Below are 23,247 nucleotides of genomic sequence, written 5' to 3'. Positions count from 1 at the left end.
TATATATATTTATTTATTTTATTTTTTATTTTTTTACCATTTTCAAACAGTAACAATTTAAGTTTTACAACATTTTCAGAGACTTTCAAAAAGCTAATGGACGCACTTTTTGAACTGCCATTTCTCTGTCAATTTTACTGGTGCAGACACAAAAAATGCATGCCCTGCTTCTTATACTCAAAGAGTCAAATGTTTGTCAGATCTACAACTTTCATATTGCTCCTGTTTGTTTCTGGGTATCTCAGCAGCAATTTCCTCTGTGTGTTAGTGGTAAGACAGACACAGACTCAAGCTGCTCCTGATTGGTGGATTCAAGTTCAGCAGATTCAGACTGTTTGATTGGCATAGAAACAGAAAGGCACACACTCTCACACCCACTGTTTCACTCCCGTCTGTCTGTGTGTGTGTGTGTGTGTGTGTGTGTGTGTACTTGTAAAGAGTTTTAGGAGGGGACATTTTGATGAGCTTGTGCTTCAAGTTGTGGTTCTTTTTTTTTCTAAATGTAAGTTTATACTTTATACTTTTTTTAGTTGTTTTTTTTTTTAGCACATTTTTCAGTTTACACATAAGCCAGATGATGTTTTGGTAATCTTACGCAATTAAGCTCATTCAGCAAGTTGAGCTTCTGATACTTCAAATATATTTAAGCAATTCAGACGCAATCTTCACATTTTCAGCATTCATACTGCATTTTTGCTAGGAAATTGCTTTTTCTGGTTTATTTTGTTATTGTTATTATTTAGTCATCTGATATTACAAAATTAAAAAGAAAATTGTGATGATGTTCCTCAATCAAATGAACTTTAAAAGATTAGCTGTCAGATTGTTGTGAAGAAAGCTTTACTCACTGACAACGACGTGTGCTCCATTCCCTGAGAAGTAAGCGCCTCTTTGTGTCTGTCCCTCAAAGCAGGGGCCAGAACCATGATTCGCGGTTGGATTTGACATTTGCGCTCCATTCATCTTAAAATTGCGTACGCAGCCAGACACACTGTGCTTCGGAAGGCCCTTCGACTGAAAGTGAAAGCATAACAAATTTATAAAATAAATAGACACTAAATTGAATTAGTTGTGTGAAATTTGCATTGTTATTGTTTTAAACCTTTAACTCTTTGTGAAGGGAATGTGGGGTACTGCCCAAGTAGACAGGGGACAGGAATTGCTGCTTCATGGATGACAGCTCTGCATTAGTCAGCTGCCCATCCTGAGCTCTTATTCCGTCTACAACCAGCCGGAATTTCTTCTTTTCCAAACTGAACATTACCTGTAAACATAAAGTGTTTCACTTTTCTTTTTTTTTCTTTTTTTTTTTAGCAATTAGAGGGTTTTTGTTGATATAAATGCAATGAACTGACCGTGTGCCACTTTCCATCATTGTACTTTTCACGGTTGAAGATCTTCTGTTTGCCCACAGAAAGCCTGATCCTGCCCTTCGACATGTATAAAGCAAGATGAGATTGCCCTCCTCTGGTTGCAGCAAAGAACAGCATGCCTTCATGCGATCGAGTCCTGACTTCAAGAGAGAAATGTGGTCTGTGGAGAACCAAAAAAAGAAATAAATACTGATTTTGAATTGGTAAACTCAAACAAGTACACTTCACATTTATTAATCTTACATGTAAGGATTTATACATATGCATGATTGTGTATCAGACTGTTTACTTACCTGGGTTGCAGGACCTGTAGAGGAAGGCTGTAGCTCAGTCTGCTAACAGTCCCTCCAAGGCGATAAGCATGTTGATCCATGGCTGGTAACGCACATGCTGACACACTCTCATTGCTCACAGGTTTCACATCATCCTAAAACAACACAAACACAACAGAAACCCTCAGCAACAGTTTTCCTTTTAACAGCTCAAAACTCCTTTGTTAAGTCTCAGGATTTTTGCTTCCACTGTGTCAGCGATGGTACAAGATATGGTTAAAAAAAAAAAAGAATAACTGTCATATTGTACATGAAAATACTGCATATAGTCTTTATTGCATCTTCATAAAGTGAAAAAAAAGTCCTCCCCCCCCACCCACAGGTGTGAAATTTAGTGAATGAAGATGACCATTACTTTATTTATTAATTGATTTCCTGATTTTCTTTAATTACAGCCAATTATTGATCAATAAAATGCCAGAAAATATTCAAAAATCTCCAAGATTACACGTGTGTCCTTCTAAAACGTTTAATCTGCCAACATTATCTGCTTTTAATCACAGATTAAAAATGGTTTGGTCAAGAATCTTTTATCCATTATTCCTTATACATGTTTGGCTTCTGTTGTGATGCAGAACGTAAACTCAACACATTGAGAAACAGTTCAGAAAACTCGATTCATACATGTAGCTGTTAATGCCAGACGGTGGGTCATAACTGTAAGCACAGCAGCGAGTATGGTGGATATATTTGGAGTTTTAATAACCACATTCTCTTGGGAGTAGCATAACTCCCACCATCTTTCTGTTTACACACATGTGTGTGATTTGTGCTTATTAAACTTTCAGCATCAGCGGAAAAAAGAAAAAAGAAAAAAAGTAGGAGCTTGCCAGTGTTTTGAGTGATTTCAGTCTGGCATATAGTCAAGAAAACAACACTGTTGTGGCTGAGGAGGTTGTGATATGATAAAAATGTAAAAATGGATGAGGGCCAGCTTACATATTGAAAACAGTAGGATAATTATTGAATATGAAAACCGAGTGGACCATGACCTTTTTTCAGAACACAGCATCTTCACCATTTAGACCTTTTAATATTTCTCTCTCTTTTTTTTGGCTTATTTTAAATGAAGTGTAGGGTGTAGTGTCAATTGATTATTATCCTGAATTTAAACCCATTCAGCAGATGAGAATTCATTATTCAATAAAATAATTGTGGGTTGAAGGTTTTCAGAAAATGACTAAAGGCTAATTTTTATAGTGAGGGTGAGCATACGAGGGCAGCTGTGATCACAAGAAGTAGTGTGAGTTTCGTGATTTTGAAGAAAGATTTGAATGTTAATGGTACCTAACGAGTGAGCTCTACATATGGCGTGGCGAGGCACTCTCATCTAAACCCAGGATATGCTTCTGTACTCATTTAGTTTATGCAGTGTACATCGACACACAAAATGTTACAGGGCTAAGGTGGTCCACATCAGCCAGGGTTCATGTTTGGTGTGTGTTTTAAACAGCATTTGAAATATATCATTTGGCCTTGTGTCAAATACCATAAATAAATACGTGAACTTTAACAGCTAAACAGGAGAATTTGCAAGAAAATGCTGATGAATCCCTGTTGTTTTTATTGGATATTATCAGTGTTAAAGGTGAAAGCAGCTGCTAAAGCATTATGAGCAGCACTTCATCATATAAGCGAGGGTGCAATATTCATCGTTTTCAATAACGAGTCATAACTGTGCATCAGTGAGTTAGTGGGAACATGCTTGTGAATGATTATTAGAGTGTTACATGGAAGAAAGAGAAGAGACATGAAACAATTTCAAGGTTGTTATTAACAGATTTGTAGATACTTAAATTAAATAGAGTAGCAACTTTGAAATACAATACATTTTGTAATTATTATGGTTACTTGAAACATTCATGCCATTCATTTCATGCAAGTTTTTTTTTTAATTTTATTGAAGTACACTGGAGATGAACGGGCTGGTGCATAAGCTACATAACACTGTGGTTTGCAAAGGCAGTTTTTCAATCAGTATTAGATTCTTGACAGCATCAGCAGGTCTTAGGACTCCTTCTTCTTTATCTCTGGAAATGAGGCAGCAAAATATAACGTGAACATTGTCAACAAGGTGAAGACAATTAAAGCAATTTTCAAAAGAATATTAAACTTGGTGTAACTTACATCCAAGGAGAGAAATCAAGCTTCACATGTTAATAAAGTCACATTTTTGCTATCACATTATATGGCTTTGTTATATGGATTTAAAAACATGTTGATCTGGTTTGTAAAAAGGGAAATCATTTCATCCAAATCTATGGATTTTCCACTTGTGCACTTAGTGCCGTTAACACACCAAACTTATTCAAATGAATTCGAGTGTGTGTGGACATGTAAAACAATCTCTCACCTTCTTAGAGTTACGGTCCAGCATCAGTTGAACGGGAGACAAGGGAGAACACACATCCACGAAAACCTTTCCGTCGGGCTTGAATCTGCTGAGGTCCTCAGCCTTGTACAGACTGGCTGGCCTGAAATCACAGGGAATCACCGTGAATTATAAAATAAAAGAAACCCCATTTAAGAAAATGAATATATATGACATGGCACATAACCACAGTTTGACTCCATAAATGTGTAAAGTATTTCAAACTTGTGGGGAATTTTACCGTCTTGTGTAGAGGTTGGAAATGCAGCCTTTGAAATTCTCATTTCCCAGGACGAGAGAGCCACTTGTGTCAGGTATGAAGTGGTCCCTGCTCTCCTCCTGCCCTTTATCCTCATCATCAATAACCATCCGGATCCTGGAAAAAGTTTTTGTACATGTATGCTTTAGAAGCCTTTATTAAGAATATTTTTTCAAACTACATTTATGTGTCTGGTGTTCGCCAACAAGGTATATGCAGCTGTGCCCACAGTGTCCTTATCGAATTCCAAAAACGGCACTCACTATGAAAGTATAACTAGTTGTATTAATTGATCATGAATGAAAAATCATTGCTTCCTCCATACCCTCCGCTTCTTTTCGTCACAGTCACGTAATGCCAACGCCCGTCATTGTACTGTTTGGTAGATTTCCACATCTTGTTGTTGAAATAGACAATCACGTAGCCGTTTTCCATTTTAATGTCAATCCCATTAGCCTGAAAAAATAGACAAGGAAAGCATTTCTGTATATGATCTAATTCTACCTGTTGTGAAAAAAATCTGGTCTTTAATGTCACAGTTGCAAGAGATGTCAAAAATAAGTTGGAAGCCTGACCTCCTGTTTGTCTCGCAAAATAAGACCCTCATTCTCTGTGCTCTTAAATCCAAGGGAAATGGTCACGTCGTTATCCAGAGTAAAGCCTTCAAGGTTACCTGAGAGAGTGCTTCCTAAAGTGAACTCTGCTTTACGTACACTCTGTAAGTACAAAACACAGAACATGTCAATTTACACAGAACACGCTGTGATTTGTGCAGATATATAAATGCCAGTAACTGTCTTCATACCAGCGATTCCACAGGACAGCCTTTAATGATGCCCACTTTTTCATCAAGGGGCTTAAAGCCTTTATTCAGCTTCAGATTCTTCAAGCATCCTCTAAATGGCTGTATGGTGATGTTATGCCTTTATGGGAAACCAAAAAAAGTTATTCTCAATAAAGTGGGAAAACGTGACAGAACACAACACAAACTAAATGGAGGAATCATGCGTACACATACCGTTCCCTCAAGTGTTGAGGTGCACCACCAATATAGACATCTTTAATGTTTTGTGTGTCGAAATCAGCTTGGGCTTTAGCAGCTTCATTACCTCCCACACGCACCATGAACTGTTTCTTTGTTATCACATAGACTTGTATGTCAACCCAGTCTTCTGTCTGAAGAAAGCGAATAGAAGCAAAATTCAGTCAGACGACCAGTGCTTTGAATTGTAATAGACAAGTAATAGTAATTATCCTTAAGAACGTGAATGACTGCAAAACGTGAATGACTGCAAAAAAAAAAAGATTAAAAAAAGCATCTTACCAGGAAAACCTTCTGCTTATTAGAAGCTGGTGTCTCAAAGAAAGAACTATGTATAAAAACGACTCCCTCCTCCATGGTGACATAGAAGTACTGGTCCTGTGAAACAAAGAAGGTAATCAAGTTCTTGCAAAGAGTACATAGAATTTTATTTGCAGTGTATCAAGATGTGTGTCCATTTTTAAAGTTTCACTTGAACAGAATTTACCTCACTTCCTATATATAAGAGTAGGCCATTTTGTGAGCGCGTATTAACGGACATAGTGATGCTAAAGGTGGTCGCTGTATTATCCACCAGCACTCGGCCAAATCCGGTGCCTTCGTAGTAGTCTGAATCAAGAGGTTTAGCATACCTGTAATGGAAAATCAGTGAGACAGTTATTACTTATTGCTAAACTTAATGCCATTTACATTGATTAAGAGTAATAGCATATAGTAACACATGCAGCACTGTGCAAAAGTCTTGAGCCACCTGTGATTTCTTTATATTTTGCCATAAAGAACCAAGACGAAAGATATTAAACACTTGATTAAACTGCAAGTTAAATGGCAGTTTCACAAAATGAAATGTTGTGAAAGAGACACTGTAGTGTTTAGCTGCACACAATACTAATCATCATATGACGTACCTCTTGCATGGAGACCCCTCATTAATATTGTCTTTTCTTTTGAAATTATAGAGACTGACAGCTCTGTCATTAAGAGAGAAAAATTCAATGCAGCCTTTGTAATTGGGGTATCTGAAGGAAGCTGGAGGCTGATGAGGAGCAAAACAGAAAAAGGTATTAGTAAAATCCATGCTGCTGCAAAACCGATACATAGTAGTATGTTTTATATATCTGTGCTCCTTACAGTGAAGTTGGCTGGGTAGCCTCCAACATAGAAAACAATGTCATCGGGACTGAGATCCAGGAGATCCTTGGATTCTTGTCCTTGAGTGTCGTCCTTAATTGGAGGTGGGGATTCTTTGTTTGAGGTTATAGCTTTGGTAAGGATCATTTCTGCATCCCGGTAAATTCTAAATCATAAAAGGGAAAACAAATAATTATTTTAATCACATCTACCATATTGGCATCGGTAATACATTTTTTATTTATGTTGCCATTTAAAATGCTGACACAGCATTTATAGAGGGAAGTTTTCAATTTACCTGCGCAGGTCCACCCTATCAAATGTTGCAGGCTCAAGTCCAGACCTAGTGATGGCTCCCGTTTTTATCTCGTACGTATCTCCATTGAGGTTGTACACACCATACAAGTCATTGTTCCTCAAAAACATACCTATGTAGTTCTTTGTGGACTGAAAGACACAGGTTGTAAAATCAGAATAAAAAAACATCACAGCTTTGAAATGTTCATCTGCAGTTGGGAATACTTACATCTCTGTTGCCAAGGTATAACACAAACATGTTATCTTCTGTGGCCTGCCTGCGTCTGCGTTCACCATCTCCCCGCCCTGAAGGTCTCTGTAGCATCAGAGATATGGTTGTGTAGGCTTTCAGATCATCCAGATTCTTTGGTGGATGAAGCTCCACATGACCATTACCTTGGAAGTTTATAGGGACTGTAACCTGTACAAAACACAAGGGAAAAAAAAGGAAAAATGAAGCCCTGCTAGTAAAGATATTATACAGGGAACAGGTATATTTCACTTTTGCTAGGGAGGAAAGCCCATAGCTGTATTTACAGAACAACCTTACCTTGTTAGCTGCGTCCCTGGCTTGTTCAATTAGATCTTTGAGCATTTTGATGTTTTCAGATATGTTGCTAATGGGTGAAACCTGTGAGGTCAGGTTCTCTACTGTTGAGATCTTATTGGTCAGAGATGGGATGGTGTTTAGCAAATTATTCACTGGAAAAACAAGAAAGGTGAGAGAAAAAAAAAGTAAACATTTTCTAAAAGTGCATTAAAAACTGGAGAAAAAAGGAAATGCAAAAGTATTGCTGACTGGGTCTAAAAGCAAATTTTCCAAATCTCACCTGTCTGGTTGACATCGTCCAATATACCGTTTAGGTTAGAGCTCCCGGGAGACACATTGATCTTATTAAGTTCGTTTCTCATTTTGTTGAGTTTGTCCATTGTGTCACTGGCTGTTTGATTGGCTGAAGCAGCCTTCTGCTTGGCCTCATTTATCTTAGCTGCAATGTCATCTGGTGGGGAAAAATCAAAAGCAAAAAATAGTTAAGTATCTTACATCTACCAGAAACACTTTAATGTGATTAAAATCACCACATGATTTGCATTACTCTACCTCTCGTGATGTCTTTTAACTGTCCCTGTGCATCAAGAAGGTCTTTCTCAAGAGCTTTCTTCTTCTTCTTGGCATCATTAATGCGCTTATTCAGGTCAGTGATGTTGTCAGCAGTGTCTGTTTGTAGAAGCCGAGAATTAGCATCTGCGCTTTTGGGTTATTGTAAATATGATAACTTAAGAAGATGACTGAATACCATTAAGGTCTTTCTCTGCTTGCTCTGCCTCAGTCAGTAGTTCTTTACTATGACTCTTCAGCTTTTTTGCCTTTTCTGTGAGCTTCTGGTTTGTTACATTCTAAATCAAGAAGAAAAAAACATGTTTTTAAACGACTCTGTATTCATTTGAAAATCCTTTCTAATACTGAATTTATTTCATGTCGTCAAAAAGCATGCCTGTATATTTACTTAAATGTTTGACTTACATTTAAGGTGCTCTCTGCAGCAACTTTGGCTTCCTTAGCAGCTGCCTCGGCTGCATTTATGGCATCTGTGATATTCTTGTAGGCCTCAATAGCATCTTTCGCGTTGCGCACCTCAGTTCGTCCGCTTGCATTCTTCACGGCACTATTATACAAGATGTCATGGAAAGAAAACAACCCAGACACAGAGAGAATTATTTAATTAAACTTTAAAAAAAACAAAAAAAAAAAACAGGAAATCTTATATATCACACACAGCTGACTCCATGTCAATAAACCGCTCATTAAAAATTTGGTTTACGTACTCCTCAATATCCTTTGCAATCTTTTCTAGGTTTTTAGCATGGTCTTCGGCAGCCTCCACGATGTCCTTCTTGGCCGCAGCCTTAGAAATTTCATTTACTTTCTTGGTCAAATCCGTCTTGGCGCCATCCAGCTGTGCTGCCAGCTGCTCATGCTCCTACAGAGGAAAAGGGGCAGGTGAACGGGTGCAGGTAAAGTCACAATCCCACAAAACAACACTGACCTCACCCGCGAGCACAACAAGCAAAAACAGTGTTCAAGAGCTGAATGAAAGGTATGCTACATAGTTGAAATGTTTTGGTTCATATTATAAATCAGGTAAATAAAAGGCATGAGAGTGCATGAATCTCAGTGGATGGAATATTTGAGGTAAAAAAAAAAAAAAAGCTTTGCCAAATGTACCGTTTTATCGTCTAAGAGCATTTTCACCAAATCTTCTGTTTTCTGTAGCTCATTCTTGGCCAAGGTCATCTGGTCCTCGACTATCTTCCGCTCATTTTTTAAGTCTTTGGTGCGTTTCTGTGGGTAACAAAGGAATCACTTCAATTAGAGAGACTAGCTCTGCTGCAATAAAACATACTACAAGAGTAACACATGAGGCATTTTTACTGTGTTGATAATATCTTATATTTACAATGCGAGTCAAAGTATTACACAAGATATATTTAACTACTAAAACAAAACAAAAAAACAGCTTGGGTCTTTCACGCAAAGTTACAAACTATTAATTAACATGCATGTGTGGTCGTTAGCTAATTAGCTTCTTAGCACCTCTTTCATTCATTACCTGCAGATCTCCTAGTGTCTTAGCATTAAGGCCATTCTGGGCATTGGCATTTTTCACTAAGTCCGCTGCATCTTTCAAGGCCTTGTCCAGCTCTTTCAGCTTGGCTTCGTAACCCTCCAGAAGACCTCGAATCTGATCCGCTGCAGCCTCATTTTCATCACACTGCTTACTTACATTATTTTTGATGTAGTCCAGCACTGAAGTATAAAGAATAAATAATGGGAATGTTATTTGACGTTAATGTTTAACCGTTTCAGTATTCAGAATACACGTGTTATAATCAGGTGCTTCTGGGATTTTACTGTCATACATTTCTTGGCTTCATCGCTTTCTTTCTTTGCAGCGGTCATCTCAGGAGTGAAATTCTTGTCTTCCATCTCTTTCACCATTGTCTTAGCTTTTTCATAAAGCTGAAAGTTTTCAGCAGGCACATCACCCCTCTTGTCCTCATTCTCAAGTTCTTTCAGGAGATCTTCAAGCAAACATAACCACACACATATGCAGTTAATATTAAAGGACTGACAGTAGCATTAAATCAGAAAATCATAGAAACTAGTGAACCAATTATAAACGGAACAAAGGACAGAGTAGGGGGACAAAAAAAAGTTTAAAACACAACAGGACAGCGCCAAGAAAAGGGACAGAGTTTAGCTTCGAAACGAATGTAATGCTCCTGTTACCTTTTATTTTCTGCTCGATCTTTGATTTCAAATCCTCGGCTCTCTTGTGGGTTTTGTCAGCATCTCCGACTGCATTGTCAGCCTCAGAAGCCCTCTGGTCAGCCTTAATACATAACACAATCCAACACATTCACACACAATTCCTGACATATCAGCACATGAAAGAATATTAACAACGTATTAGGCATCCTATACCTTGTCTTTGAGGGAACGAATGTCGTCTTCAAGAGTGTCCATGTCATTTTCCAGCTGCTCAACTTTGAGTTTTTCTGTATTGACGTCAGAGCGGAATTTGCTAACAAGAACCTGCAAAAGTTACAGTAGCAAAATGTGATTTCAGTGGCGTCAAGTCAGACACTGAAACATGAGGCAGATGAGATTTGTTTTAAGACTTGTTCACTTGTGCCTGTGTATATCGTTAGCTTCATAGCATAAGTGCCTAAGTCATTTTTTTGTGTTTTCGGAAAACAAGTAAAAACTAATTTTCTAAATATCACATGCATATTTTTAAATATCACATGCAATTTGACCAAAAAATGACTTATGCTATGAAGCTAACGATATGTGAAACAAAGGGAGCAGACAAATGTACCACAGAAATTATAAGTGGAAGAAAAATGACAAAAACACCCGTCAATGGTCTTTAACTGTGGAACAAAACATACTTTAACTGGTTATCATTATCATCTTGGAACATATTCCCATTGTGTACCATATTGTTTGTGTTTGTGTGTATGTATAGTGTGCAAAGGACAAATTCCAAACAATCCAATGGCTCTCTCAGAGTTATATGCGGGGGCTACAGTACACTAATGTGTTACCTTGGTGTCTGCCATAGCCTTCTCCAGCTTTTTCAGCCTGTCCTGAGAGGAGGCGCTGGCAGTGGCATTGCCCAGCTCAGCCTTGATCTTTACCAGGTCATTATCTAGCTCCTCTAAGTCATGTAATAAAGTCTGGGCGCAATTATCACACTCTGAAATACAAAAGCAAATGCAATTAGCAAAGAATCAAACCAAATTTAATCAAATAGCATGTCACGCCGTACAGCCTCGAATCTTTCTTTTAATTCACCTTGGCATTGTTCATCTGTGGTTGTGTCTCCTGGCTCCAGTGCATTCTTGCAAACTGTGAAAAAATAAACCTATTAAAAACCACATATTTAAAAATTAAGCCTGACATGATTAAAATGTAGCCTTTTTTTTTTTAAATTAGGTTCCACAAACTTACCTCCAGTTCTGGGATCACAGCTGTTGCCATTGCCAGCACAGTTACAGGGGCGGCAACTTCCTCTTGGGATCAGTGGATCGCCATAGTAACCAGGAGCACACCTATGGGAAAGAGATTTCAAAAAAAGAATAAGAAGACAAATTAGAAATAATCAGCAGTGTTTTAACCTGCACACAATTATATAAGAGCCTGATCACTCTATGCAGGGACACTCACCTCTCACACCTGCTACCAGCGTAGCCTGTTCTGCATATACACTCGATGTTTTCTTCCACCTCTCTGCAACCTACCGCAAAACTGCAGACCCACAAGGAGATTAATTTTTGTCACTAAATTATAAGTGCAATTGTAATATAGCAGTTTAGGCTTTGATTTTTTTTTTAACTCACTTCTTTGTGCTAGTGGTGAATGGGCATGGGCACGCTCTGCACGTCCTGAGAGCTGCGTCTCCATAGTAACCTTCTTTGCAGCGCTCACATCGATCCCCAGCTGTGTTGTACCGACAGTTCTGAAAAACACATAATGTACCCATTAAAACAGGGCAGAATGAAGATCTAAAAAGATAATAGTGGATATATAATGTGTGGGGAAAAAAACCTGTGTGTACACAGCAGCAAGCATTTGACAGACATGTTTATCTCCCGGAAACCAAGCCTTTTTTATTACACTGGCACAGAAGCAAACATCTGAGGGGCAAGAGGGAAAAAAACATGCCTCTGCTAAAACTATCAGTAGTGTGTTTGATTTACTTGTTGTGTCCATTTGGCTGTGAATGTGTGCATCCACGCATGCATTGTATCCACAAGCCCAGTCTTGAGTGTGTTGTATCATAATAATACAACAAAGCTTAGTTTAGGAAGTGCATTAAGGCAAATCTATCTATGTAAAGTAAGCGAGGAAGTACAAAAAATGGGAAATCAAATAACGCATAACAAAAAATTCTTTAGATGGTGATTTTTTTTTTTTAAAACAAACACAGCAACAACTGAAAGGAGGCCGGGTTGTGCAATAAATGTGTGCCAAAAGATGTGCCCTGAAGGTGAGAGGGTCTGGACTCTGACTAAACGATGCATCACAATGGAGTCAGCTGGGCTGAAGTAGTCATTCTTCGTTCATGTTTGTTGCTTTCTGCGTACCAGTGGTCATGGAGTCATACCAGGAGGTAAGAGTTAAGTGTATTTCTTACCAGGCACCGCCCTGTCCTGTCTTCACACTCATCGGAGAGACCGTTGCACTCACAGGCAACACAGAGGGCCAGGAAAGGACTGCTGCCATCTTTGTAGTAACCAGGCTGACATTTCTGAAGAAGAAAAACACAAATGCGAAGACATATAAGTACATCTATATTTAAGGCGATTTTATGTTCAAGGAACTTTGGCAGTATACTTAAAGTTAATTCTCTAATATCATTAAAACACAACATCATCGAGTATACCTTTGATAATATACTGAGAAATATGAGGGGAGGGCAGGGATATTTGGTAATTTTTGAAGAATTATTTTCAAAAATCTTACTCATTAATTTGCAAACTACCATTTGTTATTAACAATTTTAAAAAATCTGTTTGCCCATATTTCATATCATATTGCACACCTTTTGGACAATATGGAAAAAACCCTAAAACTCAATAAAACACTGCAAACATGTTGTCACACAGGATGAATGTAGCTCTGTTTGGTGTCAGGGAGTGTGAAAATTCAGGCAGAAATTAACTTTCAATCTTTAACTTTTAACCGTTATTCTGATATCATTTGGATTAACGGTTAACTCTTAGCACGCCCTTTGGGGTCAGAGATAACAGTCTTCCAGCGACTAGGGATCTACACTTGACACAGTGTAACCCAGAGTAAAAGTATAAATAACATCACACCCTCTGACTTTTACCTGAATCTGAGAACTGGCATCACTGTCATCAATAGAAGGATATTGAAGCATCTGTCCTCTGTCATTTATCGATGGATACTCAATCCTCTGAGTTCCCCGGTCGGTAAGCTTAGGGTATTGTATCCTCTGAGCCCATCTGTCATGAAGTCTGCTGTGCTGGGGTGGATCTGCTCTGTCAAAGGGCCTGTGCCCAGCGCAGCAAAGTCCAATAAAAGTCCAATATATCAGGGTCTGGAGCAGAACCCTTCTACGCCAATATCTATCCATATAGCTATCTGACATTCCCAGTGTTTAGTCCGCGTGAAATAATCTGACACCCTTTCCCTCTGCCTTTTAAATGGAAACGCTCGCACTCAACCGCACCGGTACAAAGAAGACACACCCATTTACCTGACTCAGCCTCTCAGCTCAGCATGAGTGTTTGCAGACACAAGAACACACAAGTGCAAGTGCTTACATGCAGTGTTTGCCCCATTCCTGCTCTTATACGCACACGCACACACAGAATGGTTCAAGACACATTTTGTAGACATAGAGATATTCATGAAGACTCAATGTTTTTAAGTTTTCCTTTTCGCTTGTTATTTTAGGTATATTTGGAATAAACTATTCTATTCTATTCCATTCCATTTTTTTCTATTCTGTTCTATTCGCAGTGAAAAAATGGGTGTAGGATGTGAATGCCCACAAAAGAAATCGGATGTCATCACAGAAAAAAAGAAAATCACAATATTGCTGTATTTACTTCAAAGTTAAAAGGCTGTGGTAATTGAGCCTTTTACTTGAAAAGCAAGTAAAACATTCAGCACGGTATTACCATTCAGTAATATTCTCTGTATACGTGTGTGATTTATAAGAGGGCTTTTGCAAGAATACATGACCAGGAGGCTAGTTAGACATCGATAGACCACACCTGAATCACGCTGCACAAACACACAGCAGACACAACTAGGCGTGCCGGCTGTATTTACAGACACACGCATATTAGGTGCACTAAGGCAAAATCACTCAGGTTTACGAGTAATGCTATGTTGCTATGCAACACACCTCACACATCAAGGCGAGGCTCGTTGTCATATAGCCTCTGGGCACATGTAGTCAACTTCCTATCAACACACCCAAGATGGTGGATCAAGCACACACACACACACAGAAGGGGGCAGTTAGTAATCTATCGCAACAGCACTTCAACAAACAAGCAACATATCTAAAGCTTTTCATTTTTTCCCCTAGTTCACATAATATGTGTTCTCCTTTACACGCTGTTCTCCCCTTTAATAAGCTCTGTTATCATGTTTAATCCACTCCTGGGTGGAAAACTGCCCACAAATCAAGTTTGGGAAGCACAAACTACATCAGCCTCTGGATCAACTCAGCCTCCTTTCCATTCAAGGAAAGCTTTCCCTTCTACATTTCTCTGCGCTGTATCCACACCAGCGATTATAATTTTATAATCACAAATATTATGTCTGCATGATTGCGCCACGTATCCCAGCCCAGGGCTACATCATTTTTCTGCACAGCTCTCTGGATGTTATTTTCCATCAAATTCCACCCTTGTACATTTTTCTGAGGTAAAGGGTGCGGTTCTTGGCCCAGACATGTCAAGGCAGCCTAGAAATATGAAAGGAGGCCCAGCTCTTCAGTCAATGCACTTCTCCACACTTTCTTGCTTCTTAAACAAATGTTATTGTGAACTAAAGCCAAAATAAAAGTTAAAACTACGTGTGGAGAAACATCTTAGTTAATTGATGAGCTACTGATGTAGTTGCTCATCCCAGCTCATGAGCGATCACAAGTGTGAATCAGAATCAGAATACTTTATTGATCCCTAAAGAAATGATATAGTACAGAAGTACAGAAAGAAAGTGACACGTGTTCTTGTCATTGATTCGCTGTATTGAATTCAAATCTACTGAGAAGTTAAGGAGGCTTACAAAAAGCCAAACTAATCTCATTCACCATCAAAATAAAATATTTCAGTGCAAAGAAATTCCGGAAAAGCTGGGACACTGTTTGAAATGTAAATAAAAACAGATTTACAGTATGTTCTATTGTGAATAAAATACGGAATTGTGAGATTTGTAAATTATTGGGTTCTGTTTTGTATTTGCATTTTACACGGTTTCTCAGTTTTTCAGAACTGGGCTTGTATCACTAGATGATTTGTAGCAACAATGGCCGGGAAAGCATAAAAATATGTTAACTCATCAATGTGTCATTGATCATATTACTCATGTTGCCTTAATGATGATAGGAAAGTCCCAATCGTGCCTTCCTTAATATTAGATTTAACAGGATACGACCGGTATGGACTACATATACAAAAGCTATATTTCAATCACATCATTTGGTATTTCATGACGTTTTTTCTTTATCATTATTTGATGGCCTTCAAACTCACCTCACAGGAGTCACCAGTATACTGAGAGGGGCAGGAACATTTCTCCACTAAGTTACTAGGACCTCCAGTCCCTGAGGTTGTGGCCCCTTCTAGGCCCACCTCACCCAAGCTGAGTCTCTGGCTCTGGGTGAAGTACAAGGCTCGGATTCTAAGGCCCACCAGACCAGCCAAGACCATCATCAGTTCCTCTCTGGAGACAGGCCTGTTGTTGATAGCGTGTCGCCAGTTCCCCTGCAAACAACACAAAGTTTACAGATTTATCCTGAGAAATCAGTATGGAGAGAAAGAGAAAATAAAATGGTTATAAGAAAGTGTAGTCCTTTACCTCCAACATCTGTACTCTGCCTTGATAGAGCCTGTCTGGAAGTGGAGCTTGTGGAGATGTGTGGATCAAAGTCATGTTATGACCCTGAGGAAAAAATAATGGCATGGATAAATACACTGCCACTGTAACCACAAAAAAAAGAAAGAAAAGAAAAGAAAACTCCTAGCATTACGTACAGTTAGGACAACATCAGGTCTTTTCCCAATCGGATTCATCCCCTCACTGGGAATCCCGAATGATTTGGACTGGTAAGTCAGGAAACCACCGTAAGATGAAACCTAAAAAAGGATAGAGACTTCTGTTAGTTAATTTGGAGGAAAAGTTGCATATAGACGGTTAGTGTAAAGGACATTTTAATATATATTCGACATAGATCCTTTTCAGTTGGGAGGTAATGGTTAAACTTGTGATTTTTCAGATATCATATGGCCTTTTAATTCCTCCTTTTAAATTGTTTAAGATTTTTGTTTAGAGTTTTGTTGATGTATGCTGACAGCCTTTCTGCACTTCTTCCTGTCTTAGCTGACAATGATGAGTGGTGGAGAAAATGTTCCTTTAGCAAAAGCAGCAATACAACAGTATAGAAATACCTAAAAAGAATATAATAATACTATAATTAAAATTAAATCATGTGTGGAAATTTTTTAAAAAAACTGGAAGATGCAAAAATGTGAACACACCTGAAATATCGACAATGATCCTTTACTCCAAAACTGTACATATGCACAACAATTATCAGTGAATTGTCATATTCAGTCATGTTAAAGAAGTTTAAAACATGAACGCAACTGGGTTGCCGGATTCTTAGTATGGATCTTGATAATTATAGGTTTACTTTTCAATAGTCAAAGTCAAGGTCAAAGTCAAATTTATTCATATAGCATATTTAAAACAACAACCGTTGACCAAGGTGCTGTACAATAAAGATAATTAAAAGAAATAAAGACACAGGGTGACATGATAAGAGTTCAGAAAAAGAATCATAAAATTAGAAGATTTGAATAAAACAGAGTTTTATTCAAGAATAAAAAAACTAAAAAACATTTTTGTGGAAATGACCTCCAGTATCTGTTTCTCTGTTTAGACAGCAGCACATATTCCCAATAAACAGCATTCCTCGCCATGACGTCTCCACTGACTCACCCTGTTTCCCAGATAGGACGATGGTGCCACCCAGTGTAATGTTTGAACTGCGGGAGAAAGTTCCTGGATATCTGCCACCACCGTGTTACTGGCTTTGTTCAACACAGATGTAACCTCCTCTCTGTCGGGACTCTCCAAACGCCAGCCCTGCATATCAACAAACTAATAACAGAGAAACGTAAGAAAAAAAATAACTGTGTTTTCCAGATCATTTTTGACGTTAGTAAAATGAGTATTATCTGTATTAGTAAAATAGGAGCACACTGATGACTTCTTAAACAGAACACCAGATTAGCAAAGTCGATAACTCCATTTCCAAGACAAGCTTGCAAAAAGGACTTTGCGCAAGACACGGGTGGATGGGTCAATGAGTTCATCCAGTAACTTTAGAGACACTAACAAGAAAAGCTCTATTATAAAGGCACCCTGTTCACAGTAAAACCTGCATCGCGTGGTGTGCATTTGATCTGCTTTACCATAGTTGTTCCTTTTGTGATCAACACCAGCTTTTATTAAAAAACCCATTGTTTGCCACATAACGTCTGTCAGCCAAAAGGCGCTGCAGGCAGAAAATTTTTAAAGGCATTCGTAGACATGCAGGAGCAAGAAAAGCCAACACACCTTCCCCCTGCGTTTGCTGGAGCTCTGACACTGGTCAGTGACTCCAAAGCAGAAGCAGCTGGTACAGCCGAGAGGGTTTGAGGGGTCAAAATAGAAGGACCTTTCCCCACAAGTATCACACCTGACCCCAGCAACATTTCTCTGCAAACGTGGCGGCAATGACAAAGAGAAAGTCAGACAAAGAACACTAAGAAACAGGGAGTTCTTAAATAAGACATTTCATTTATTGGACCGACCTTGCAGAGACACCTTCCTGTGTCTGGGTCACACACATTAGATGTAACTCCACCTTGATTACAGTCACAGGGCAGACAGTCAGGGAAGCGATAATAACCTGGAGCACAGCGATCACACTTCCGGCCTCCAATCCTCGGCTTACAACTGTGTAAAAATGCAGAGACATAATCACAATTAAAGATCTTCAGTGTACATTTGAAACAGAAATGGTCTCTGAACAGCTTGTATGGCAAAGAAAACTGTATGATTACATCTTATGCATTGCTTTACACTGCTAGCTCCCCATTTCTATAAGAGTGAAAACAGTACTGTGTAATTGTAATACTCTATCAGTAAGGTCTGGATACCTTTAAAATAACCTTTGCATAGTTTTCAGTTCTCACAGCAACATCTATGGAGTTATTCAAGGTAGTTGGAAAGCAAGTTGCTTCAAACATCATTAAAAACTTACAGTTCACATTCTGATTTGATTTAGAGTTTAAGGCAAGAATGCGATGCGTTATCTGTTAGCTTGCGTGGTTGTTTTCATCGCTGTACATAGTTGTTGTTTTGCTGGCTATATGTTTGGACTAGATATGCTGTTGCACAATGAGTTTTTACGGACATGAACATGCTCTCTGATGTTATCGCACTGCATAAGAATCTAAACACCTGAAATGCCTAGAGCTTTTTCATGTTACTGTTTTTGACAGAAAAGGAGATGTGTAAAACAACATGACTGGACCGTGAACTGTGAAAGTCAGGGCTGACACCAATGTTTAAAATAACCTATAGCTGATGCTCGTGCTGTTTTTGATCATTTTGCGTAAAGAAATTAAAAAGAAAATTAAAAAATAAATTAGGCTCTTTGTCACATACTCATGATATCAGCCCATACCAACATTCCCCTAATGTACTGCTGCATCTGTAGACGTAACATCTCATTAATCATGTTGCTGTCATGCTTCATATCTGCTGTTGGAAGCTGCAGGTCAGATTCCAGTCTTTTTTTGTCACCACTCAAGAATCAGTGCATGACAGATTGTTACTCACAAGGGACAGGCATTACAAGCACAGCTGTTTAATAGAGAAACTACACAATCACATAATTAAGAAGAAATAGTTAATTATATCTATCCACTTTTATTCCATTTATCCAATTCAGGGTTTGCAGGGAAGCTGGAGGCTATCCCATCCTGGACACGTCACCCAAGCACTCATTTACACCTGCAACTAATTTTGAATCAGCAATTAAACTAACTGAAACTAATGTCTCTGGACTGTGGAAGCAAAGTGGAACACCCAAAGAGCACAGCTGGCGAGTGGATTCAAACCTGTGCTGTGTAACCACAGCAGCATTGTGCTGTGCTCCTGAAATATATTGGATGGATGGATGGATGGATGGATGGATGGATGAATGAATGGATGGATGGATGCATGGATGGATGGATGCATGGATGGATGGATGCATGGATGGATGAACTGTCATGATCCTGGCTTTTCCAGCATTTTCTGCTATGGACTCACTTTCCTGTTTGATATTTTCCGTTCGACTTTGTTTTAGTTTTCAGTTTGGATATTACCTCTGCCTAGGTTATGTTTTCATCCTGATCTTGTTAGTTGTTAAGTTTTGAGTTTTGGAAGCACCGTCCAAAGACACAGGGGAAAATATGGCATGAAGTGACACAGTGTGTGCCTCTGTCTTAAGTGGATTAAAAAATTGCTAAAGTTGTTTCACATTGCTCAGAGGAACACATGTTTATAGATGCATCCCTACCGAACCCTAACAATGATTCTAGGACAGAACAGCAGCTAAAATAACTCAAATGTTAACCCTTTAACACATATTGTATCATATCTGATTTGAGTTTTTGAGACTTCTACATCATCAGTATGTTGGGTTTTTGGGGGGGTTTCTTCCTAAAAAAAAACTTCCATAAATTGCACAATACATTTTAAGCAATTTTTAAAAATGGTACATGTAGCAAATACTATGCAAATAAAAATCGTATGTGGAAATTAACATTATTTTTTAAACACATTTGGCTCAAACTCTCCATTTTGTTTTTTGATTAGAATTTTTTGGTAATTATTTCATATTTCAGGCTTTAAGGGGTCAATGATATGATATGAAGTATTTAAAGACTATCGCATGAGATCATAAGAACAAACCTCAGCTTCCATTTATCCTTAGTTAGCAACAGAGCTGGAAAAGTTGCTTTCAAATATGATTTATTTGGCCATTTACAAGGTAAATGCAAATATGGTAACCTGCACAGTTTGCTCTTCGTGTAGGTTTCAGCTCACCTGCACTGACCAGTATTGCGGTCACACTGAGCCCCTGCATTTGCAGCGATGCCGCTTGGGGAGCATTCACAATTCTCACAGCCCAGCAAAGGGTGGTAGCTGAAAGTCTGATTCTGACACACATCGCAGGCCGGTCTGACTGTCTGAGGAGGGCAGATGCAGCGTCCTGTCACTTCGTCGCATAGTCGGCGGCCACAATCACACGCTGCGCAGAGAAGAGCGTAATGAGGGCAAAATTAGATGCAAATTGTATTTTGAGAGTAAGTAACAAGGAGTGAATGATGACTTAAAAAGAAAAGAACTACAAATCAAAGGTAAATGTTGACTCACGTCTGCAGTAGGGAAATCCGAAGTATCCAGTGGCACACTTTGTGCACTGCCGCCCAATCACATGCGGCCTGCAGGGACACTGTCCTCCAACTGCATCACAGACGCTTCCTGTAGAGCCAGATGTGTCACAGTCGCACGGCAGAGCACCATCGTTATATGCTGCAGCAAGAGAGCGGGACGAGTCTCTGCAGAACTGGGAAGATGTTCTTGGGCTAAAGTGACACACACAAAGATTACTTTTAAATACAAATGTGGTTTTATACTCAAACATGACAGCTAGAGGGCACCATTTCCAAAAACATTGGTGTTTTGAAGGCTGTTACCTCAGCATGGGTAATGAAATATCCCATATATTAATATCAATATATTAAAACCATCAGCTACATATCATCACAAAAAAAAAACATGTCAAATTGTTGAATGCTTATGTCATTATTTGTTGGATACCTACTCAATATAGAACCCTTCTTCTCGGCACTGCTGTATGAAATCTTCTGATTTATCCAGAGGTTTCTCTCTGAGGAGCTCTGGGGTGTAAATGCTATCAGGTACCAACATGATATAATCCTAAATAAAAGATAGAAACCATATCAAAAACAATCTCATATACCTTACATCTTTGTTTAAGTAATACAGAGTGATAAAGGATTTAAAGTTATTTCGGCTTTTTTATTATTTGCTTCAGCTTAATGGAGAAGGAAAATTAAAGCACACTGAACAGTACACAATCATAGCCCAACCTGCCCCCTGCCTTATACAGCCTGGAAGCTTAGCCTTTATAAACCCACAAGCCACTGCCAGGTAGAATACAGCCGTTTCATTGTTGTTGTTGGGGATATGGCATAACACTGAGGAGAGAGGACCTCAGGATGCCAAGTCCTCAACCTGAACAACACTAGTGCAAAACACAGGCTTTGCATGCCTTCAGACTGTAAACAAGTATTTTTATATTTCTCGCTCATTCAGTTCCGATGGTGTTTAACACATAACACAAAACACTGACCAGAATCAGAGTCTTTCTAGGTGGCACCCTCACAGAGATGACGGGTAGCTGCCAAGGATTTCTCTCAAAGTCAAGGGCAATGCGCCCATCAGCGATGACTACCTCCCTGCATCCTGAGACTGCTGGGCAGAACGAAGCATTTATCATACCTGCAAGAAAAGGACATTTTAAATGGGTAAAGAGAGAAGACAGGAGGGCGCCGCACAGTGACTCATCGCCCTGTTAAAGCCATGTGGGGGAGCTGATCCAAGGCCTCTGCTCATTTTCTCATGAGTATTGGAACTTTATCTGCTCTTAAATAGGAATCAACACCTCTGTGGGAATGATTTCCCAGTCACTGCCAAAGTAAAGAAAAAACATCTAAGGGGAGGCAGTAAGGACTTCATTCCTCTCTAACACTCACCCTTCCATTCACGGCCCGCGTCAACTCGCACTTCCACAGGGAAGGAGATATGTTCAGGCTGGTGATAATGCACTATTATCACATACCCGCCCGGAAGAGGCACATTGGGGGTGAAAGTAATCTCCGTCTGTGAAAAAAAAAAAAAAAAACAACATGAGAAAACCTGAATGAGTGTCTTTTGGTAAATAAATAAAAAATAAATAAAAAAACCCAGCAGGACAGCACAAACTGAATGTTTTGGGGGCAAAGCTGCTAAATAATTCAACCAGCTGAGGAAGGGCACAATGATACCTGTGGGAATTTAAGTAGTATCCCATCACACTCAGGTTCACGGACAGGGATCACCCCAGACTGTCGTCTGTGCCTCCAATCCTCAATCACTCTTTGTTGGGGAGCCACAGCTGGTGTGGACAATAGCTGGCCATCGCGGGCTGCATACAGGATCCAAGCTGAAGTGGGTTTGTCAAACTGCCTCGGGACACAGTGCCAGCTAAACACAGTAAACAAGAATTCAGCTTCAACATGTTTTCACTCTCATATTATTTGTTAAGAATATACAAAAAGATAATTTCATCGTGATACAGAGGCCAACGTTTATAAAGTATCTGAATGATTTTAGAGGCTCAGCAGTGCGGAAGCCATTATTGCGTTCATTGTTTTAAATTTGTGGGCATTTTTACGCTGAAGTACAACAACTGCAACAAGTCAATTCTAAGTATTTGTTTGTTGGCTTATTTTTCCCTTCTGAGTAGATTTCCTGTTCTCTGCTCAAGGTGACGTGCACAGCAAATAACAGAGCTCGACACTGACAGCTGGAAAAGCAGTAACATCCAACCCGCTCATTACATTCAGAGACGATTTAGTATGAGAGAAGACTGAGTCAGACTGTAAGTTCAGCCTGAGGTAAGTGAGCTTGCCAACCTTAGGGAATGCATACAATCACACCTGGAAAACAGCTGTGTCCGTTCAAGACTTACGTGTCTTCGGTGAAGCGACCGTGAGTGGAGACGCACAGGACTTTAGGGTCTACATACTCAATGGAGAACTCGTCTGCAGGAACCGCGTACACTTTATACTACACAGAGGAAAAGATGTATTTAAAGCTCCATGTTGCTGCCTCGATATGAAGCTGTGACGCATCTTTTGGGCAAACTTTTCACTTACCAGAAGGAATGATGCTGTGGAGGTCTGCAAGAGGACTTCAGTCCTGTGACTTAGCTGAAACACTGCTACTTGGTTTCTGTTGTCCACCGCCACACTTCGACACAGATTGCTGCACGGGTTAG

General features: G+C 39.2%; 1 protein-coding gene across 2 annotated transcripts in view; it reads right to left on the bottom strand.

Moving 5' to 3' along the window:
• Positions 1 to 23,247, bottom strand: part of LOC102196088 (laminin subunit alpha-3) — a 59,362-nt gene that overhangs the window by 4,057 nt on the left and 32,058 nt on the right. For both annotated transcript variants that reach the window (XM_005721360.1, XM_005721361.1), the window contains 47 exons: positions 23,126 to 23,234; positions 22,939 to 23,036; positions 22,253 to 22,451; positions 21,962 to 22,088; positions 21,559 to 21,707; positions 21,007 to 21,122; positions 20,556 to 20,767; positions 20,226 to 20,430; positions 17,939 to 18,083; positions 17,703 to 17,843; positions 17,082 to 17,243; positions 16,115 to 16,216; positions 15,939 to 16,022; positions 15,614 to 15,844; positions 12,511 to 12,624; positions 11,714 to 11,832; positions 11,541 to 11,621; positions 11,325 to 11,425; positions 11,169 to 11,222; positions 10,919 to 11,070; positions 10,293 to 10,403; positions 10,098 to 10,200; positions 9,728 to 9,889; positions 9,418 to 9,614; positions 9,033 to 9,149; positions 8,633 to 8,787; positions 8,331 to 8,472; positions 8,104 to 8,203; positions 7,908 to 8,024; positions 7,636 to 7,806; positions 7,356 to 7,507; positions 7,035 to 7,226; positions 6,807 to 6,955; positions 6,509 to 6,674; positions 6,286 to 6,413; positions 5,865 to 6,009; positions 5,660 to 5,755; positions 5,354 to 5,511; positions 5,141 to 5,258; positions 4,911 to 5,051; positions 4,661 to 4,791; positions 4,318 to 4,452; positions 4,059 to 4,179; positions 1,667 to 1,800; positions 1,356 to 1,533; positions 1,103 to 1,264; positions 849 to 1,014 (listed from right to left, as the gene is read on the bottom strand). In XM_005721360.1, the coding sequence (XP_005721417.1) occupies positions 849 to 1,014; positions 1,103 to 1,264; positions 1,356 to 1,533; positions 1,667 to 1,800; positions 4,059 to 4,179; positions 4,318 to 4,452; positions 4,661 to 4,791; positions 4,911 to 5,051; positions 5,141 to 5,258; positions 5,354 to 5,511; positions 5,660 to 5,755; positions 5,865 to 6,009; positions 6,286 to 6,413; positions 6,509 to 6,674; positions 6,807 to 6,955; positions 7,035 to 7,226; positions 7,356 to 7,507; positions 7,636 to 7,806; positions 7,908 to 8,024; positions 8,104 to 8,203; positions 8,331 to 8,472; positions 8,633 to 8,787; positions 9,033 to 9,149; positions 9,418 to 9,614; positions 9,728 to 9,889; positions 10,098 to 10,200; positions 10,293 to 10,403; positions 10,919 to 11,070; positions 11,169 to 11,222; positions 11,325 to 11,425; positions 11,541 to 11,621; positions 11,714 to 11,832; positions 12,511 to 12,624; positions 15,614 to 15,844; positions 15,939 to 16,022; positions 16,115 to 16,216; positions 17,082 to 17,243; positions 17,703 to 17,843; positions 17,939 to 18,083; positions 20,226 to 20,430; positions 20,556 to 20,767; positions 21,007 to 21,122; positions 21,559 to 21,707; positions 21,962 to 22,088; positions 22,253 to 22,451; positions 22,939 to 23,036; positions 23,126 to 23,234 (6,548 nt within the window). The remainder of the gene's footprint in view (positions 1 to 848; positions 1,015 to 1,102; positions 1,265 to 1,355; positions 1,534 to 1,666; positions 1,801 to 4,058; positions 4,180 to 4,317; positions 4,453 to 4,660; positions 4,792 to 4,910; positions 5,052 to 5,140; positions 5,259 to 5,353; positions 5,512 to 5,659; positions 5,756 to 5,864; positions 6,010 to 6,285; positions 6,414 to 6,508; positions 6,675 to 6,806; positions 6,956 to 7,034; positions 7,227 to 7,355; positions 7,508 to 7,635; positions 7,807 to 7,907; positions 8,025 to 8,103; positions 8,204 to 8,330; positions 8,473 to 8,632; positions 8,788 to 9,032; positions 9,150 to 9,417; positions 9,615 to 9,727; positions 9,890 to 10,097; positions 10,201 to 10,292; positions 10,404 to 10,918; positions 11,071 to 11,168; positions 11,223 to 11,324; positions 11,426 to 11,540; positions 11,622 to 11,713; positions 11,833 to 12,510; positions 12,625 to 15,613; positions 15,845 to 15,938; positions 16,023 to 16,114; positions 16,217 to 17,081; positions 17,244 to 17,702; positions 17,844 to 17,938; positions 18,084 to 20,225; positions 20,431 to 20,555; positions 20,768 to 21,006; positions 21,123 to 21,558; positions 21,708 to 21,961; positions 22,089 to 22,252; positions 22,452 to 22,938; positions 23,037 to 23,125; positions 23,235 to 23,247) is intronic.

Source organism: Pundamilia nyererei, unplaced genomic scaffold (genome assembly GCF_000239375.1).
Source record: "Pundamilia nyererei isolate P.nyererei 1_Seehausen unplaced genomic scaffold, PunNye1.0 scaffold00004, whole genome shotgun sequence".
Lineage (NCBI taxonomy): Eukaryota > Metazoa > Chordata > Actinopteri > Cichliformes > Cichlidae > Pundamilia > Pundamilia nyererei.
The sequence above is the reverse complement of the archived record's forward strand: the minus strand, read 5'-3'. Positions and strand labels throughout refer to the sequence as shown.